This window comes from Triturus cristatus, chromosome 1_2, assembly GCF_964204655.1.
Source record: "Triturus cristatus chromosome 1_2, aTriCri1.1, whole genome shotgun sequence".
Lineage (NCBI taxonomy): Eukaryota > Metazoa > Chordata > Amphibia > Caudata > Salamandridae > Triturus > Triturus cristatus.
In genome coordinates this window covers 872,178,753-872,200,520 of record NC_140580.1, presented here as the reverse complement: position 1 = coordinate 872,200,520, position 21,768 = coordinate 872,178,753, and the positions used below count along the sequence as shown (strand labels likewise).

The following is a 21,768-nucleotide window of genomic DNA, read 5'->3' as shown; positions in this document are numbered from 1 at the left end:
TATGTGGTGTATAAATGCCTTTTTGTCGTGTTTTAGGCGGTATTCCGTGGCGGGCGGTAAGGTCATAGGTTGGACAGGCTAAATTGACTAATCTTTTGGGGCGCCTTATGAAGTGGAGGGCCCAGAGGGGAGGGACATGTGGCTCTCACCAGACTCCAAGGGCAGTTACAACCGGTTGGTTGGAACGGTGCGGGGACAAAGGGGGGGTTACGCTTTCCATTGGCTGGTTGGCCACCCCGCACGCGGGCGTAAGTAAGCTGCGCTGTCTGCATGGCCCCTTTATGGAGTAAGTCTTGAACGTATGGGGGTTGCCTGGGGGTAAGTACTTCCGGGTCAGCTGGGCCCCCTGCGCATGCGCACTCCGGTTGGGGTGCGCAGGACAATCTGGGTTAAAGGGGGAGGGTCCAGCGTTTGACCTTGCCGTAGGCCCGAAGGAATACGCAGAAATGTGATCACCATTGTGTTTAGACTAGGATAGGAACATTTATGTATTAGAGTTTTTGTTAAAGCTAGGAAAGAAACAAATGTACCGAATCCTGTCTTGGCATTTCTGCGTTATTGTATATATAATCTTGTGTGTTTGTTAATAAATACGATTGGGGGTCAACGACCCCCTATTCCAAACAAAAAGGTTATATTGGTTTTTGTCACAATGGGGGGAGAAGGGGGCGATAGGCCGTACCAGACCATATACCCCATGGTTGAAAGGACCAGAAATTAGAAATAGCATGTGAAGACACCAAGCACAACGCACACTTGTGTCAAATAGCTAGACCCTTGGACCCATCGTCCACTGCAACAGGTTTCTGCACCAAGATGTATGAAAACATACCATCCATGCATCCCACCTGGGATCACTTCCCACCCTATTTCAACATACCTCATGCCAAACCTACACAAACCATATCTTCATTCAGGCCTTTTACTCCACCACATTTGAAATTTACCAGTGTAGTGTAAACACCCCTCCCAAGAGCATTGATACGCTCAGTGTGCCTCAACAGCATACAGTGTCTAGTGACAATAATGTAGTAATATGAAACACTCAAGGTACTATGTGGCATTGTTCAAAGCTGCATTTTGTTTAGCTTTTTTATGGGGCTTCAGAGTGGCAGAGTTGGTGGCCCAGTTCAGAGCAGATCCAGGCGGAGGGTTTCCTCTGGGTGGCCTCTCATGGTTAGGGGACTCTTTTTCAGTATCCCTGCCCTTCCCTAAAACGAATCACTGGGCTCGGGGTAGTATGAGCCCAGAGCCTTCCTTACATGTTACCCAGGAGCTGCAAGGCAAGGAGTCCTTCATTCAAGACTGTTCACCGTGGCGAAATCTTTATTGGTGCACAGAGAGAGGTTATCAGTATGGAAATACAAATGTAGTAAGGTGCTGGGTCTAGCATTGAAGGTGGCTGGGATTAATTATTCTAACTACAATTTGCACTCCTTTAGGATTTGGAGGCTGTAGAGTTGGGTAGGAATACCCAACATTGAATATGGCCTGAAAATGTATTCCCCCCCCCCCAAAAAAAAAACATAGTTCAATGCTCCTGGGTCCATCATTATTGGTACCTACACTGGGGGAAGGGGCTTCCCAGCTTGGCAAGCCACGCTCCTAATAACCAGGATCCGGTGAGCTACACACACCTTGTTGGGTTGTCACATCTCCCGACGTCATGCTTCCTGTGCCAGCCTCTTAGTTAAAAAAAATAATACCATCTGATGCTGGTCCATTTGTTTGCTGAAAAAGGTAATGCTCCTGGTGCTAATGATTTGTAGAAAGAAAGCCTGAAACTGGAAAAATGTTGTCCTCCCCCTGAATGCCTCTAGCCTCGGTTGTTCCCGGTTGCAGAAATAAAACACTTTTTTCCATAATTGCCCTTACTGCAGAGGTGTAAATCTGTAAGTAATTTTGTCAAGGAGAAGACATGGTGATGTAATGGAAACCTTTTGTTTGGAATATAAAAATGGCCACCTCGAAGTCCATTTAGCACAGCAGCATCTTCAATGGTGTATGTTTGGATAGCAGGTAAAATAAGATCTCCAAAAACCATAAGCTCCAAAATATAGAATACCAAAATGTCGACCTTGCATAAATATCCCACTGCAACAATGTTGAACTACACCTGAAGCAAAGCAATCCAGTCACTTAAAGTCAAGCACTTTTGGAATAGTAAATCAACCTAACCTTATGAAAAGATTGCAGTCCCTATTTTCCATTGGAACCGTTCTTTGAAACTTTCAAATTCTGACTCCTGACTGTTGGTAATTGTGCTTCCGCTGAGTTCCTGGAAACTGTGCATAAATGTGTTAAACAGATATGAAGTTTACCAAAGCGCCGACATGAGCATATTCTCACTGGTGGGAGGGTTATCTCCTTTTGCAAGCGTTAAAGCTCGCTGCAAGCTAGACAGTCTCTGGTTGTCAGTTTTAGGAACATTGTTAACATTCTTGTTAGGTCTGGCGTTGGCCAAGACCGTTGAATTTTAATGAAATGATATGTGTAATATACTAGTTTAGGGGCTCTCAGTCAGTCCCCACTACAGCATATCGCATGGGGCAATTGGTCAGACCACTTCAGCCATTGGCTAACTCCTCTGTGAGTGGCAGCACTGGGCTCTTTCCTAAGAAGCACAGCTACATACTAAGGGGGATATTTACAAAGAAATGTCAGAGGGTGGTGTAACTCCAAAATTGCTACAGCTGTGCTCCAACATTTTTTAAATGCAGGAATATGCCGTATTTAAGAACACAAGGCACACCCCTGCTTTTGCCCTAGCGCTGGAGCTAAAAAAGCTGCCTAGCGCCAGCGCAGGCACCCTTGCGCCATGTTACAGGGTGCCTATGCTGCAGGGGTGATTGTTTATGTGCAGGAAGGGACACCTTCCTGCACATAAACAATCTTTACAGGCAATTTGCTGTGTTTACGTGTGCTGCAGAATGCAGCAAACATGGAAAGAGCAAAATACGCGGAGAAATAGAACATTTCTCCTCATATCGCCTATTTAAGGCCAGGTATTTCATGGTCTTATTTTTGGTGCTGCCCCATACCTTGTAAATATGGGGCAACGTCAAAAATTAATGGGTGTTGCGGCGGAACGCAAACAGCAACACCCATTGCCTGCCCCTTTCCTGCAAAAACCAAAGGAAATGATGGACCGAGTGTTGAACATTGCAAGCACTCACCCCCAGTCAACTGATCTGGGTTTAATCCATCACCGTTCTTTAGCCCACTCTGCCACCCCAGTTCAGACATGGCCATATGCAAATCAGTCTGACCCTGTGCCTCATGGGAACAGTCCAGCCCGAACTGCCAAGCCATGTCTTCCCTGGACCGGAAACAAGCTTCCTAGGACCGGTTTCTGACATTTCAGCCAGGTTTGCTTGAATCCAGTGGCAAAGTGAGCAAGGGACTCACGTCTGAGCATACCCTGCCAACTTATGGCGAACAAAGCAAAAACCAAAGGAAATGATGGACGGAATGTTGAACATTGCAAGCACCCACCCCCAGTCAATTGATCTGGGTTTAATCCATCACCGTTCTTTAGCCCACTCTGCCACCCCAGTTCAGACATGGCCATATGCAAATCAGTCTGACCCTGTGCCTCATGGGAACAGTCCAGCACGAACTGCCAAGCCATGTCTTCCCTGGACCGGAAACAAGCTTCCTAGGACCGGTTTCTGGCATTTCAGCCATCTTCAGCCAGGTTTGCTTGAATCCAGTGGCAAAGTGAGCAAGGGACTCACGTCTGAGCATACCCTGCCAACTTATGGCGAACAAAGCAAAAACCAAAGGAAATGATGGACGGGGTGTTGAACATTGCAAGCACTCACCCCTAGTCAACTGATCTGGGTTTAATCCATCACCGTTCTTTAGCCCACTCTGCCACCCCAGTTCAGAACTGCCATATGCAAATCAGTCTGACCCTGTGCCTCATGGGAACAGTCCAGCCCCTTTGCTGCAGCAGACTGCTGCGGTAAGGGGACAATTTTCAAGGTGGCGTTAAGCCACGTTAAGTGGCTTAACGCCACCTTGTAAATATTGGGGGCCTAATTTATGAAGTTTTGGCGCAGAGCAAGGAATTTTGTTGCGCTGCGTCAAAACAAAGGGCAGGAATGCGCTGTATCTATGAGATACGGCGCATTCCTGTCCTTTTCCCCTACGCTGGCGCATAATGGGCTGCCATGCACAAACGCAGGCACCCTTGCACCATGGTGCAAGGGTGTCTGCGTTAAGGGGCTGATTGATTTTGTGCAGGAAGGGACACCTTCCTGCACAAAATCAATCAAGTAAGGTGATTTCCTCTTGAGGAGAAATGAAAACCTTTCTCTTTGTTGCACCTGCTTAACGGGGTGGAGTTAGATTCTGGCGTTAGATTCTGACGCATCCCCATGTTTACAATTTCTCGTAAATCTGAGAATTGTTCAGATTCCACGGGTGTTGCGTGGGAACACCCATAGCAACACCCATGGAACAGCCAAGGGGCACATATTTATAAGGCCATGAATAGCCACGTGAAGTGGCTTTACGTGGCCTTGTAAATATGCTGTGGCACATTGCGCCACCGGAATGTCAAAAAAGTGACACTCCAGTGGACAAAAGTGCCGGTAGGACCTCATAACCTCGTTGAGAGCAGTATCATGGAGCGTAAGAAAAAGTGACATTTCGGTGGCGTTAGGGTCTTGTAAATATGCCCCAAAGTTGTTCCCTTCAGTGCCAGTGAAGTGCTTCATAAAGTCAAAAATTCGTTTAGCTTTTCGCAAGTTTTTTTTTAAGATTAACGACGGCCCAGCAGCTTCCCCTACATTAAAGTTTTGCAAAAATCATAACAAATCTAAAAAAGCATGGACAAAGCCCAAGATTTGGCCGCCGACTTAAGTCCAATTGGTTTAGCCAATGCTTGTGTTGTTTATCAAGGATGGGATTCGTGATTAACGTTGTAGCGAAGGAAAGCCTCACTGTGGGTGGCCTTTGAGTCAGCCTTCTGCTTCCCACACGTCTGGGTCTTTGCCAGATTAATTGGTCCTTTGTCCTCCCAGAGATTTACGACCTGATTACACCCAATATGCAATTGTACGCTTGATTTATTTATCACAGTCGGCGAAAGGGGATTGGGCTGGTGGGGGCACCCCTACAGTTGGCCTGCCTCAATCTGAATCCCAATGCACCAGTGACACCTTGCTGCGATCTTGGGCACGTGCTCACTTTCGCCCTCCTCTGTAACCGTTTGTAGTAAATACGAAATTGCTTGATATCTATTTGTGATCAATAAGCAGGGCTTTAAGTGGGGCCTCGAAACGGGTCTCTAACGCGCTCTGTTTTGTGCCCTGGCACAGGCGGTCCGTTTTTTTTTCTGGACTGCAGTGACAGCAGGCACATGGGATGTGTGCGTGCTCACACTGCTCACTTCTTAGTAGTGGAGAAGGTACGGCGTGACGTCATGCCAGGTGAGCGTTGTAGGGAAAAGGAAATCTTTTAAAGAGAGTCATTTTCTCTCTGGATTTCCCCATTTCTTTTTTAAACTCAGTAGCAGCAACATTGTCGTGGTGTCACCATGGCTTTAAGTGGAAGCTTTTTCAATATTTTATACAAGTCACAGTTGCTGCTTATTTATCTTATGCAGCTAACAACCATTGACAAAGCCAATAGTCCTAACTTGTTGTAGGTATGATGTTACTTGTTGTATCATATATCTGGATTTAATGACCGAAACAGCAAAATACAAGTCCGGCGGCACACTATGCTAAGCGCAGATTTTTAGTTTACGGGTGTTTTTAAGCCCCGCCCTTAATTACATTGGCCACGCCCCTTACATAGACCCCCCTCCCCCCCAGTTTATTCATCCCAGTTAAAGCCCTGTCAATAAGGAATAGCATCCTTGGCCTGGCTGCGATGCATAAATATATGAATAAATAAAGTAATAAATATTACGCTGATTGTATCTATATAGCTATTGTGAGAGAGCGTGTGGGCCGTGTGATACCGCAAACGTGCGTGAGCGTGTGATAAGTGTGTCTGCTGGCAGAGCGGACCAAAGTCCCCATTCAGACAGCTGCGCTGGGTTTAGCACGCTTCCCGCCAAATCTAGCACAGCAGCTACATTCACAAATTGCTGTGATGTGGTCCCGCGTGCCCTTGGAATGCCATTAATCTGCCCCTCCCTCCGCGACGGGCTCTTTCCAAGCTCGCAGCACACTCTATGGCGCTGGGCCTTTCATGTGGCACACACTCCCCACCTGCCCCTCTGGGAGAAGGTCAATATCCTCGGGGCTGGTTGGTGTCAATGGAGCATGGCAGGGGAAGCACGCTGCCATTGTCTGCCCTCCTGCTCTGATTGGCTGCAGAGTGTGGGAACCAGCAGAGGCCCTGAGACCCACAGCACTGCCAGCCGCGGTCGGTGTATAAATAAGAGAAGGCTGGGACAGGACAAACAGACAATAAAGAACAGCATTGCATACACCATATATGCAATATGATATTTATTACCAATGTGGGGGGCGGCACCGTGGGCCCACCACAAGGCCAGAGACGTTAAGGCATGGGCAAAGTGGGCTCTGGCCCTGGGCCCCTGCCTTTCAGTGGCCCCTTCATAGAGAAAGCTCTGTTCCAGAGAGTCTTGCCCTTTAGACCTTGGATAATTCTTAAACAGATTGTTTTAAATTACGTTTTCCTGTAATGTATTTTTAATGTGGGTGATGAGTTTATTAAAGACATTTTGCAGAGAAATGTGTTCATGTTCCAAGTAACATCCATAAAAAAAGTTTCTTTTAGGTGACAACAGGACCTCACATATGAGAAATGGGAAGGTACCACAGAGATTGTTTGCAGTAATATTAGTGAGCTACTACTGTGTTATAATATTGAAAACACAACATTATCCATGTATATTAGATGCAAAGACATTTTGAATTTGAACTCGTGCGGCTGTGCACTGTCAGTGACCTGGCCAAAGAGGATAAGAAAGAGCTGAAATTGAATCATAAATTCAAAGATGTTCCAGATGGGGACCCCAAGAATATATTTGTCCCAGAGTCCCCCCAAATCGTTAAGATGTCACCTTCCACGCACTCAGAAAATAAGTTGCTGCGAATTTACCCATTGGAACAGTGCAAACTGTATGTGCTCTGCTGCCACCTTGTGGCCACCTGAAATTGACCGCTGTGTATATTTTGCTTTTTCCAGCCCAAAGAGTGTTTTTTTTTTGTTTCCAAAAATTGAACTTCTTTAACCTGAAAGCAAAGCATGCCAACTCCGTGCACAGCGGACATCCAAGACAGGACACGGTGAATATGTGGTGTTTATACAACATCGCTGAGAGATGTCTGTGTCACTCTCTCTATGGAAATATCACAAATGACACTGCCATTCGACCAGGACACTGAGAGGGTCAATCTTTGTTCAACAGCTCTCTTTTTTGTTTTGTTTTGGTGACCTTTTTGAATAAGGGATTTGGTAGTGAATTCTTTTTATGTTTACTTCAGGGAGTACATCTTTAAATGTAGTTGACACTATGCGGCGTCCCATGTTTTTACTGACACTTACATGACACATTAGATCACCTTCACCCAACCCCCCCCCCCCAAAAAAAAAAATCCATGTAATGGTTTTTCACACAGAAGCACATTTTAGAATCTGAAATAAGTAACCAAAAAAGTTAAATGCAGTTCAATCAGATTTTATTTTCGTATTTGCAAAACATTTCTGCAACTCCATAGCTCGGAAAATATTCCCAGTACAGATCACAGCGACCAAACTGTTTACAAACACATCCCACAGGGATTCTTTTTTTTACAGAATCTAACACAGAAGAGAGATTCCAGCATAAATATTATGCATGCAGGGCTTTTCATAGAAATGTACAGACATATCAGCTCTTGACATAACACGGCACTGCCTCACTCTTCCTACAAGGAAATCTAAATTGGGCAGCGCCAAGCGGTCGACCACATAAAATGATGTAAACAGAACGTTTCATAGAAAATATTCAGTAAACAATATCTTACTGCACAACAGCTGTTGTTACTATTTTTCCTAAAAAGAAATCAGACAATACACAGGTTTTTTTTTAAAAAAAACCTAGTTACTACACTGCAAATCACCTACAGTTGTAGGTACATACATTGAAGAATATCTCCTACCTAGAATTCTTGAGTTAACATGTAACTCGTTGTATACATTTAATGCACTTGAATTTCCTATAAATATCATAGAATCCTCAAGCTGAATGTTTCCATCTTCATAGAAGCAAGTTACAATGCACAAAAACTGCATACCGACATTTTACTGAAAATTGCAAAACGCAAACAATAAAACATTTTGTGAGAGCTTTTGCTGCTCAATCACAAAAAAGTAACATTATCTCAGTGTATTCACTGAAAAGCGCTCTGCCCTCGTTGTTCATGATGCTTTTCAACAAGGGCTGGGGAATGGTTTCTCTGGCAAAATGAGATACTCATTCTGTTTACAAAAATAAACAAAAAAACTTCACTGAAGTTACATTTTTTTTTAAATGCCCCTTTCCATTAATGTTTTACTTGACATATTTCTTCCCAGCGGTCATTTTCGAAATTATACTCAAATATTCCGTTCGAATATTGTTCTGTTATGTCTTTGCAGTCATAGCATCACTACAGAACAGAAAACAAACTCAAGGTCAACTTCTTTTGATTTGATCTTAAGAATATCTGCCTATAAGGCAATATTTCATAATGGTCTTTCGAATCTGTCAGGGTAGGACAAAAAATATGAATTGGGGCAGAACTCAGTGCAGGGAACACAGGCAACACAGTAGCCTTTGGTAGACCTGCTTGACTTTGACTCCTCGGGTAAGATCTAATAGTGAAATAGATGTAAATTCTGCTATTATCTTACAGTCCAGTCTAAACACCTCATAGAAGTTATGCTAAAAACACTTACAACCTTCAACAGATTAAGCAACACAATCAATCTTTCCAAGTCTCTTCTCTAAGTTCTGCGAACAGTCGCAGTGAAGAGCACTGACCCATTCTCGAATGACTTCACGGTCCTGCTTGGGAGCAGTATCTCCCTTTGGGAGAAATTCGGTGGCCATCCAAGCACCTTTGTGCTGGATGGAAGGAAAGCAACCTTTCCTACTAATAGAGGAAGTGGGGACTTGTGGATTAAAGTCATAAATTCCTCTGGAGTCCAAGGCAGCGAATGCCCTCTTCGAAGTCCTTGTGGTGTTACCAGGGTCTCCATACTGGGGCGGCGGTGGAGGCCAGCGCTTCCTGCTTGGTTGGCGTCTGGTAGGAAGGATAGACGGCTGGAGAGGCAGGAAGTCCAGGCTCTGTCTTGACCGGGCGAGGAGGGCCTTGAAAGTGGCCCAGGAGTTTGAGCTGGGCCTCAGGGGTGGCGGCGTGGTGAGACAGGAACAGCAAGGCCTCCTTCAAGCAGTGTGAGAAGCCTTCTCGGTAGTCCTGCTGCGGGCTCTTCTGGCCAATGGTCACTGCTGGAAAAAAGTCAATAGTCGTGGTCAGAAAAGATGCCAAAGAAAGAGTTTGGTGCAAAGTAGCAGACTCGTATAAACACTGACAAAGCCAATAGTGTTGCCTTTTATAATGGTAATTTTTATAATAATAATAAAATGTTTTTTCAGTGTCCTAACACACGAGCCCAAATAGTCAAAGGGGGGTACGTACAGCAAAGGACAATGAAAGAGAGGGGGGAAGTCCCTTCCTAAAATGTGAATAATTTGGAGATAAAGTAATGTCTAAGTATTAAGTACTACTGTAGCAAGGAGGACAACTCAGACTTGCAATAGAGGTAAATAAATCTATAAAGAAACCATATTTTTTCAATAATTCACTGCAGGCCCAAGGGAGAAATAACTACTAATAGGACGGCAATGCAGACTAAACATTACACAAGAACCAGGCCTGGGCTGGGGACCGAATAGAGCCATGGAGAGGGGACAGGCTGGGTGTGGCTTACTCTTCACTGACAGCAATAAAAAGCAGCGTGCAGTCACGGAGACCTGCTAGGGACACTTACTTCGGTGTCTGGCCAAGTATTCCACTGCGGTCTCCAGGATGTCTGCTTTCTCAAGCTTGGTGTTGGCCTCCTGGGCCCTGAACTCCTTCGCCAGGAGCAGCTTCAGCTTCTCGATGCTGCAGTTAATACGGTCCCGGCGCATCTTTTCCACAATTGGTTTCCTCAGCTGTAAATTAAGAGGGGAGAGAAAGAAAGGACCTCGTTAGTTAAAACGTCAACCAACCAACACATGGAACATCTGACGCAAATTCAGACTTGTGTTTCAATATCCTTGCTATAGCTAGGGCACACGACTCGAATCCTATCTTAAACAAAGTTTGTGATCTTGGGCAAATAACCGTATGTCTCTCTACCACCCCTGTGTCCCGGCTTTGGAGAAAAGCTGGGAATGGTAAGATACCGACTTTATCTATGATTCTTAATAATGCACAGAACCTTGTTATGTACAGGTTTAGTGCTGTGTGCAGCACAACAGTTGGTAAACTCAATCCCTCTTATGGCTATTAAAACAGTAATAAAAACCTCTATAAAGGAAGATATGCAGAAACAACAAAATATTTGCATTAGCTGACACACAATCCCAAGAATTGCTTCTAACCAAAGGGACGAGACATGGTCATTTGGCGGGAAGCTTACCTTAGTTTTCTGCTTGGAGGGCAGGATTTGCACGACAGCAATGGACGGCGCCATGACAGCAGAGTTCGTCAGAGGGTGCAGGCAGAGTCTGGCCAGGCAGAGAGGCGGGAGTGAGTCTGAGGAGAAGCTGCTGCGCACCTCTATTTATACTCCGGCGGCGGCTGGCCCAGGCCTGGGTGCCCGGCTCCTCGGCGGTTCCCACACTCGGCAGCCAATGGCCTGCTGTCAGCGGCACAAAGCAGCGCCTCCCTTACAGCATGCTAAATTGTCTGTGAATTGCCCGGGGATAATGGGCAGGCCCCCGGGAGGAGCAGGTGGACTGTGAGAGGAGACAATGGGGCAGCCTTCAGAGGGGGCCGTCACGACGTGGGAAAGCGATCTCCAGAGTTATCCTACGGCCTGTGCCTGGCGGTGAGGAGACCCCGCGACCCCACCCCGCCCTCGTAAAGAGGCTGCCTTCAAACACGTGGCAGGAAAGTCAACAACTGTCCATATGGGGTTAGTGAATGGGGGCTCCCTGCCACAGGTATTGGAAAACACACAAAATACACGATTTGTACTAATCTTTTTATTTTCTATTTAATTTATGTTAACGCAGCCAGTGATGCTTGACTGTATCCCACAAAATGTCGAAACTTCAAATATTCGTTGCAATAAAAATATAATTTACATATCTTCTCCCTAGACAATACATATAATTTCATTTTATTGTCATAATACGTCAGCACGCTATTTATCAGCAAAACTTTAGTCTATATGAACGGTCCATAATTATTTTATATATATTTGTATTTTCGTGCCCCTTGTACACCCAGCGGCATTTCTGCTGCAGGCACGCACGCTCATTTAAGCTAATACTTTTGACCTCTGCTCTTTGAGCACACTCCTCGTCACCCGCCACACCACTACAATGACTGTTACTATTAACACTACTACCACTGCTTGGGGATAAGGCTTTTATTTTCACGTGTTTATGACCACTATTAGAAAGATGTTTATTAATATTGTATTTTTTAATGAAAATAATTCTAATTTTGCTAGAGTTATTTGTGTAATAATGTAGGCGGTGGTGCGTTGGAGTTCTGGTGCGCGTGTGTTTGCACACCTGGCAACACCGAGAAACAACAGCCTAATCTGAGTTCATCTTTAAAACGTGCTTCTGAAAGACGGATTGGGCTGGGGCAGGGTCGGTCGCATGTCAAGAATGTATTGGACACGAGCTGTCCTATGGAATCATACACCTGCCCCGCTGCTGTATTAATACCCAGATACTACTTGCTCAAGGTTCAGTAGCCTGCACACTGTGTGAGGAATACTGTATTACCTGGGAATTTGTCTCTCCCGCCACTGACACTGACACAGACTCCCTCCCCCTTCCGGAATATGAGAACGAGCGCGTCCATTAAAGTAACGTTGACCAGCACTATTGTTTCCAGTTGTTTCTAAAGGTGGGTGGGGCGGGATCCCAGGGCTGGCGACAGATCTGCTCGCTTTGCCTTCCAGATGGCCTGGCATCCTCTTTCAGCTCAGCCCCTCGGCGGCCACGCTTCCATTGTTGTCGGTTCAGCGGCCTGAAAGGGCCGGAGTGTGAGAAACTCTCAATCCTCGGGACTCACACCTCCGAGGGCGGGACAGCTCCCGGGTCCTCTGATTTCACGGACCCTAGTCTGATTCTAAGCCTTGGATACAAGTCACCCCTCCCAGCAGGAAGCCAGGACCCTCTGAGTCAGACAGAGGCTCGGTGTTTGTGCTCAGGCCGTGAACTATGCAGTGTCGTATGGCCTTTTACATAGAGTGGTAAAATGCGCTCTAGCGGCAAAGTTGGAAACTGCAGTCTGGAGACATGGACGCTGATCTTGGCTGCTACAGTTCACAAAAAGTGTGATTCTGGGCAAATATGTGTAATGTATATGTGTTAAAAAATAACTGCCGCGGACTCGCTGCACCACCTTAGACAATTCTCACCAGGCAGTGGCGGCTGGTGAAGTTTCAAACTGGTGAGCTCCAGATGAACCCATGCATTTGCCTAAGAGAGTGAAGGCATATCGTCATTGCAGAGGGGAAGGGCCAGAGAGGCTTGCTAACCCCACCACAACCTGTGACAATGCTGTGGAAGCTGACGCGTTTGATTGAAGCTTAGCCCATGGTTCTACAGGGCTGCAGACTGAAGCGCCCAGGGCAAAGTTTTCATCCTTGTCAGTAGGGGGTGGTCCGTAGCGTTGCACACAATGGCTATGCCAGGCTGATGACCTAACAGACCTCAGGGCTGTGAAATCATCGGCCCCGTAGACGGTGATGAAGTGGAACCTGGCTGCACGTGCGAATCCGGGCATTGCAGCCTGTAGAAAGATATTTTCTGCCCTCAGCTAGCGTTTGACTTTATTATTTTCAGCAAATCACCACCTTGAAATTTAATAACAAATTAACTATTTTAAGGAGAAATTAAAGGGGGCGGAGCCCGGACGCTCATAACAAGAAGCCGCTTTTTTGAGTGGCGGGGTCAAAACGTGACACCCATTCACTCTCTGGCCTCTCTGCCGAGACTGCCAAAAAAGGTGCTATTAAGGGCCCACCAGGTAAAGTTAAGTGAGATGGTGAATGGACGAACATTAGCAGGCCACTCGGTATCACTATGAAACCTTGTGTTTGTCCTATTTTTTAAAATTTCATACACCACTGCGACCTGATGCTTTTTAAAACTAATAATAATAATTAACAATAGCGGATTTCCTATGGTGCAAACATAAAACTGAATTGCCTCTGAATATTGGAAAAAGTAGTTGCTATTACCATCAGAGCTCTAAAGTTTCCATGTTCACTCGTGAGTAGTTAATCGAGGTCAAGTGTTTACCTTTGCATTCTGGGACTTGTAATCTGCACTTTTATAACTGGACAATCCGGACTACAAGTCACACACTACAAAGCAAAATCCTGATCTACGTGAGCTACTCATGTATGGACCCAGGAACCCTGAGAGCTCTATATCATCAAATAAAGTGATACTGGCATTTCAACATCGAAAGGATGAAAGGGTGAGTGAGCTCCTCCATGGATTCAAACATGTTAGCGACACATCTCTTGGGTGAGTGAGCACCCCTCACCCCACTAAGCTACCACTAGGTGAAGCTGAACTGAATAAAGACACCACCTTCTATAATGCAGTAGGTTGTTGATAAAAAACACCCCTGCAATTTTTTATGCTAGTGGTTTTGAGTCATCTTGCGAGTATAAAACAGCCTCAAATCACTGAAAAAAGACGCTAATCACAGGTCACAACTGTACCCATTATACTTGTGCTAACATACTACATTTTAGCCCTACCTTTGTACGCAAGCATACACAGTAATTCCATGGGTTGAGCACCTGCTGCCAATGAGATGTTCGAAACCAAGCGGCATTTCTTGGCTTTCAGCGATCAGTACAATCAGCCCCTTGACAGATGCAGGATGACCTCAAGTTGTGTACGATACTTCAGCCAGTAATGCCTTTGAAGCCATCAGCACTTTGCATGCAGGGACTTGTAGTTCAACTTTACCCACTATTTTAATAAGACTACAAACACAAGCATATAAAGGCTTGTTGGCCACAAAGACTAAACTGGCTGAAGATGTCACATGCAACATGTGGGCACTTGGCAGAAATGTTCTTTAGTCGAATAAGAGTAAATGTGAGGAAACGGTCTTTTTGCAGATTTACCACCACTTTTTGAGTCCATTTGGATGAGAGCTGCTGGTTTCTCGACTCTGATAGTGCACCGAAGACTGCTAACCAAATCCAGTGCCAGTGTTAGAACCCCTTACAAAATATATGTTTATTTGGCAACCCCCATAGGCATAAGCTGACTCATTTATAAGTCTCTAGTATATGGTATCAAGGGTGCCCATGGCATTTAAGACATAATATACCACCACAGGGCAGCAGCACTGATTGTGCCACCCTGTGAGTGACAAAGCACAAAATGGCTCCCAGCCTGCCACTGCCATCTGGAAAAGTAGTTTTAAACTGATAGTTTGATATTGCCATTGAAACTAATGGCAAAGTCCCTATTTCCCTTAATAATGCATGTAAGACTCCCCTATGGAAGGCCTATAGAGCCCTAAGGCAGGAACCTGTATATTTTTAAGTAGGACATGTACTTTCAATGTGTCTTAACGACAAATCTTCCAAATTGTCGTTTTGCTATGGAAAAGCTAGTATTCCCATTGGCTAACACAGAGTTACTGTCTGACCCCTTATTTCGGCTAACTTCTGAATGGGACTACTGAGATGGGTACTTCAAAGTATCAAATTAATCGTGGCATAAAACCTGACTTGATGCCCAAGTCAAATTTATGATTGCTGGCCTACAGACAGCCTTCTCCCACCCTGGGAAGTTGTGTGAACAAATTTCAGGCTCAGGAACAATAGAAGTCTGCTACAGGGAGAGGTGCCACCGCCCTTGCAGGAAGCCGCTCAGGGTGTTGACCTAGAAGGTGAGCTTCAAAGCCAAAGCCACTGTTGGTGGCCAAATGGCTATCAAACTCCTGAAGGGTTGCTCCTTTGTTCAGGTAGACAGTCTGACAGCAGGAACAGAGAGGGGAAACCAGTTTTCAAAACGTTTTTTTCTGAGGGAGTGTAGCCCAAAAGTATCCACATCTCTAGGGTGGGCTTTCAAGCTCTACCAACCAAGGAAGGGTTCAGACATTTTGAAAGTGTGGAGGTTAGTAAACACTGGGAATGCTAGATGCCACACATGCTGTCACAGGCCAGGAGGGACGTGGTAGCCCATTGACTAGTGACCTCATCACCCCCAAGGGCACTTTCTGGGCATAAATATGGTACCCCTGGCACCCTGAAATTTAGATCCTGGCTGAACTGGCGAAAGGACCAAAGAAGAAATGCCTTGATGACCTGACCCCTGGACCTGGCAAAAGAGACTGCACTCACTGCTGGACTGCACCTGCCGCTTCATGGGCTAGCAAAGAGAGGATTATGCCTGGGACTAGTGGCTCGTGGAAAATTCACTACTCAGCCCCAGACCAAAGAAGTGACTACAAGGGTCAGTTGAATGATCCCCTGGAACCAGACTATGGTAATCAAGAAGCCTTCTCTGGCAAGTCAGTAGCCACATTCTTCAAATCGTCACTGACCACTGCTGGGAGACTGATCCTCAATGGCCAAAAGCTGCACTCAAGGTTTCTAGACCCGGGAGGGTCATCTGAGTCCTGATTGTTCGCAAAAATGGACACTTGCCTTCACCAAAGGATACCGTCGGCCCTGTTGTGTAGGCCAGGCCGCAGCTGGCCTTCTACTGACTCAAAGAGGACTTTGAGGGACACCGAGCACTGTGGCCAGTCACCCCACCTTACCCGTGGTTTAAGAAAAAAACGCAAGGACACCCCCGTCGACTGCACAGCATCCAGAACATCTTTAAGCATTCTCAGCAAACTGCCAGCATCAGGACCTGTCACGTTACGGCGCTTGCCGTTCCTCGCCACTGCAGACACGCACACAGATACGACCCGGAATACTCACTTCCGGGTGGAAGTCGAGGACCGGTCTAGTCGTTCGTTCAGCGCAAGGGTCAGAGAAGCGCTTCCGGGGGAAACGCTTAAACACCGCGTTTCCCGCCGGCTCGGCGCTTCGTATTTCTTTGGATTCCCCGAGCGCGAGACAGCATCCCGAAGCTGACCAGCGGAAAGCGAACGCTTTCAATCCCCGCGGGAAACCTGCAACGACCATCGTCCTCTCTCTGGAAAGCATTCCAGGTATCAGGTTCCCCAACCCTTGCCCCTCCCGTGACACTTAGTTCCTTTGAAGGGGTTCTCCTCTTTGTTTGCCATTGATGATTTTGCCAGCGCACTGCGCCAGTTCTGATTTACCCTGAATGTTTTTGCCATTGATGATTTTGCCAGCGCACTGCGCCAGTTCTGATTTACCCTGAATGTTTTTGCCATTGATGATTTTGCCAGCGCACCGCGCCAGTTCTGCTTTACCCTAGATGATTTTGCCCTTGATGATTTTGCCTTTGATGACCTTTTGCCTTTTCGCGCAGAAGCGCCTTGATGTTTTGTTTTCTCTACACTGGAGCAGCGTTTAACATTGCATTCGTCCTCCCGGAGTGTTATTGGGAAGTTGCGTTTAATACCATTGACCTTTGTGCAAAAGCACTGAATTTTGATTTGCTGCATAACCTGTCCTACACACCTCACCTGAACAACTGCCGTGCTGCGACCTTCGTCACCGCAGTATGGTGAGTTCCCTGAGTCTAGGACAGGAAATATATCTGTGTGTGTGTCTACGGTGTGTTGGGGTTCTTCACTGACCTTAGTTTCCCTGTTTATAGGCCACTCCGAGATACCCTGCGCGCCTACCTACCGCTGTTGTTCAGGCTCCTTTCCCTGCGTCCATCTCATCCCTGCTGGGTTCTACTGTCCACGAGGGTCAGGTGGGTACAGGGACGGGCGCTCTTGTCGTCTCTGCGGAATCGCTGCACAAGCAGAGGTAAGTCTTGTGGAGCACTTGACAGAATACGAAGCCCACGTTTACCATTCTGCCCAGACGACATGGGCGACCCAGAGGTCACCTTGCAAGACATTGCCTCCATGCTAACTGCCATACAGGCAGAAAACCTCAGCTTACGTCACGACATGACTACCCTACAGGGCCAGATGTCAACAGAGGTCGCCACCCCTTGGGGAACCACCCCGAGCCACAGGGGCATGCAGGACGGAATATTACGACCGCCGACGTTTACGTTTGGGGGGCCCTCCGCTGCCAGCAACCCGAACCCTGCAGTTCAAGTTATCACTCCTCATCCAGTACAGCTGGCACCACCGGAACGGTTCTATGGCGACAGTACCAAGTACGGCATCTTTATCCATCAATGCCACCTGCATTTTATGGCCAGGAATACTGCCTTTCCTGACGATGCATCTAAAGTAGCCTACATCCTGTCGTACATGGGCGGAGACGCCGCTCAGTGGTCGATAGCGTTGGTTGAACACGACGACCCCATGCTGCACCACCTGCCGACCTTTAAGGAAGCTATGCGACGTATGTTCGCTCGGCACACCTTCGTGCAAGCCGCTGATAACGCATTACTCAGCCTCAAGCAAGGCAACCAAGATCTCCTTCACTACATAACCACATTTAGTAGACTGGTGATTGAGTCCCAGTGGCCTGAGGACAAAAAGGTGTCGGTGTTTTATCGGGGATTACGAGATGAACTAAAGGACCTCATTTCACAGTTCCCCAACCCACCCGAGGAAATCGGCCCCTTCATCGATCTGGTGGTGAAGATGAACTTTCGTTTGCAGGAAAGAAGGACAGATAAAGGACGAAGCAGCGACAACTGCTTCCTGTCCATGGGGGAGAAGGAGACCCGGAAGACTAAGGAAGAGCTCGGTCCCCAGAGCGAAGCAACTGAACCTATGCAAATCGGGGGCATCAGAGGTCCTTTGTCAAGTCAGGAAAGGGAACGACGGAGGAAACAGAATCAATGCCTGTACTGCGGTAAAAGCGGACACTTCGTCAGGGAATGCCCGGTGAAGCCCACGAAGCCCCGGAGCGGGAGGCCGTTCGCGTTGCCCATCACCAAAACGGAGAAGGCGGGAAACGAGACAACCCAGTAGATAAGGGGATCCGTCCTCTGGGTTCTTCGTATGGCAATGCCGCGATCCCTGCTGTATTCGACGGTACTCACCATATAGGGATGGATGTTTCCTTACAAAACCAGGAAGGCAGAACCTGGCAAGTAACGGCTATGTTGGACTCCGGTGCTACAGGCTGTTTCATAGACACCGCATTCTCACGTGCCTTAGGCATAACCACAATATCAAAGGCCCAACCCGAGACCGTCAAGGCAGTTGATGGAACGGACCTAACATTCGGCCCTATCAGGCACCACACCGAGAACATGACTATGTCCTTTATCAATCAGCACGCCGAAGTCATCAGCCTTGACGTCATTGATGCTCCTCAATTCAAGGTGATATTGGGGTTGCCGTGGTTGGTAAAGCACAATCCTCGCGTCGATTGGGTGTCCAGAATCATCCACTTGGACTCGGAGCATTGTTGTGACTCCTGTTATACCAAAGACCACCTCCTCGGGAAACGCTCCATACAAGCGAGATCGATGTCTTTACAGGGGATGGGGTTGGTTTCCCAAGCAGCTGTGCCCAAGGAATACCTGGACCTAGCAGACGTGTTCGACAAAAAAGGAGCCAACACCTTGCCACCGCATCGCTCGTTCGATTGCCGGATAGACCTGATTCCCGGTTCCACGTTGCCTTGCAGCAGAATATACTCTCTCACGGAGAAAGAGAACGTCCACCTTCGCTCCTACTTGGACGAGTATTTGGACAATGGATTCATTCGTCATTCCAGGTCTCCAGTCTCCTCTCCTCTGTTTTTCGTAGCTAAGAAGGAGGGCGATCTGAGGACATGCATTGACTTCCGAGCGATGAACAACATCACCGTGAAAAACCGTTACCCACTGCCTTTGATTACTAATCTCCTGGAACAGGTAAAAGACGCCTCAGTGTATACTAAGCTCGACCTGCGGGGTGCGTACCATCTAGTCAGAGTCCGAAAAGGCGACGAATGGAAGACTGCCTTCCGAACAAAATTCGGTTTATTCGAATACCAGGTCATGCCGTTCGGACTCTGTAACGCCCCCGCAGCGTTCCAGTACTTTATCGACGAGGTGTTACGGGACTTCATTGACGTCTTTTGCATTGTCTACATAGACGACATCTTGATCTATTCGCAGACCATCGCAGAACACGTGCAGCATGTGCGTTCTGTCCTTCAGCAGCTGAGTAGACACCGTCTGTACGTAAAGCTGGAAAAGAGCGTCTTTCACGTCACCACTGTCGAGTTTCTGGGGCATGTCATCACTCCAGCGGGCATTCAAATGGACAACAAGAAGGTGGAAGCCATCCTGTCTTGGCCCCCCCCGGAGTCCGTTAAAGGGGTACAACGGTTCCTGGGTTTTTCCAATTACTACCGCCGATTCATTACGGGCTTCTCCGAAATGGTAGCCCCGATTACCCGGTTGTTACGGAAAGGAGTGCGCTTCTGTTGGGATCAGAAGGCGGACGACGCCTTCCAAGAACTGAAGAGACGCTTCACCGTTGCCCCGGTTCTGATGCACCCCGACACCGAGCAGCCCTTCGTAGTGGAGGCGGATGCCTCTAAGGATGCCATTGGGGGCGTGCTGTCTCAACGGAGCACCCACACAGGTCTACTGCATCCGGTGGCATTCTATTCCAAGAAGCTCCAACCAGCGGAACGCAACTATTCGGTGTCGGACAGGGAACTCCTTGCCATCAAGACCGCTTTTGAGGAATGGCGCCACTTCCTGAAAGACGCCAAACACACCGTTACCATCTACACGGACCACAGGAACCTTCAGTTTCTCCGGTCAGCACGTGCCCTCACCGCCCGACAGCTCCGATGGACCCTTTTCTTCAATGACTACGATTTCGTGATCACGTTTCGTCCAGGGAGAGAAAACGCCAAAGCCGATGCCCTCTCGCGGTTGGAGGAAACTGACGAGGAGGCCGAGAACACCGAGCCTCTTCCTATCATTGCCGAGAAACACTTCCAGGGTGTTGTGACGTCTTCAGGCTTCTTATCGCAAGTACGGAAGGACACGAAGCAAGTCGACCCGGAGGGTATGGCAGAAGGACGCAAAGAAGTGTCCTACAAGGATGGTTTGCTGTTTCATGGGGAACGGCTGTATCTACCTGGGGTGCCCAGTCAGCAGGAGGCGGTCCGCCTGTGTCACGATCACGTTTTGTCCAGCCATCCCGGTTTCCATAAGACACTGGAGCTCCTGCAAAGACAATTCTGGTGGCCGAACATGGTTACCGACACGAGACAACATGTAAGGAGCTGTACCATCTGTCTCTTGAGTAAGAACACATCTGAACCTCCGGTGGGCCTTCTGCGTCCCATTCCTGTACCACCGTATCCGTGGCACACTGTCTCCATGGATTTTGTGGTAGAACTCCCTATCACTAAGACGGGGCACACCACGATTCTCACCATCGTCGACCATCTCTCCAAAATGGCGCATTTCGTACCTTTGTTGAAGGTGCCCACGGCTGCGAACCTGGCCGGGATCTTTGTGCAAGAGGTGGTCCGCCTTCATGGCATCCCATCGGTGGTCATAACAGACCGGGGATCGCAATTCGTGTCCCGCTTTTGGAAAGAGGTGTGCAGTATCCTCGAGATGGACGTACGCTTGTCCACAGCGTACCACCCACAGACGGACGGTCAGGCGGAAAGAACTAACCACACCATGGAACAGTACCTCCGTTGCTTGCTGCTTATGGTCGACAAAAACTGGTTCGAGGTTCTCTGGATGGCTGAGTACGCGTACAACAACAGTAGGCATTCGGCCATCGGCATGTCTCCCTTCTTTTGTCTCCAAGGCCGTCACCCCCGCACCTCTGCCTGGGAAGTACCCCGGGATTGCTGCCTGCCGTCAGTACGTTCTTATCATGATTCCTTGCGCACCATCTGGCAGCAAGCTCGGTTTGAGTTGGCCAAGGCGAAGGACACCTACAAGGCGCATGCAGACGCCCATAGGCAGAAAGAACCCGATTACCGCTTGGGTGACCGAGTGTGGTTATCTATAAGACATCTCAACGTGCATGGTCCCATGAAACTGTTACCCCGGTATGTGGGCCCGTTTGTCATTGAGAAGGTGGTCAATCCTGTGGCTATGAGACTTACGCTCCCTCCGCACATGAAGATCCACCCCGTCTTCCACGTCTCTCTTCTGCAGGCGGTCCGTCCTGGTGGCGGGGCTCCCTCTCCTCCTTCTCCGGTAGTAGTGGAGGACCATGTTGAGTATGAAGTCCGGGCCATCCTGGGTTCTCGCCGCACCAGGGGGAAGTTATTCTACCTAGTCGATTGGAAAGGGTACGGCCCGGATGAGCGGTCCTGGGAGCCTTTGTCCCATGTTCGCCATGCTCCTGCTCTGGTCCGTGCGTTTCATCTAAGTCATCCTTCCTGCCCTCGCCCTGCTGTCCCTTTTCGAGCCCCTGGGGAGGATGGGGGGGGGGACCTGTTTTGAGGGGGGGTTCTGTCACGTTACGGCGCTTGCCGTTCCTCGCCACTGCAGACACGCACACAGAT

The 21,768-nt window shown here is 47.9% G+C and overlaps 1 protein-coding gene across 1 annotated transcript; it reads right to left on the bottom strand.

Annotated features, from left to right (window-relative positions):
* Positions 1–7,650: 7,650 nt before the first annotated feature.
* Positions 7,651–10,742, bottom strand: LOC146868191 (transcription factor HES-5-like). Its single transcript, XM_085609224.1, has 3 exons — positions 10,639–10,742; positions 10,003–10,168; positions 7,651–9,460 (listed from the first exon to the last, which is right to left on the bottom strand). The coding sequence occupies exons 1-3, from the start codon at positions 10,690–10,692 to the stop codon at positions 9,195–9,197; spliced, it is 486 nt and encodes a 161-aa protein (XP_085465350.1). The 5' UTR covers positions 10,693–10,742; the 3' UTR covers positions 7,651–9,194.
* Positions 10,743–21,768: the final 11,026 nt, after the last annotated feature.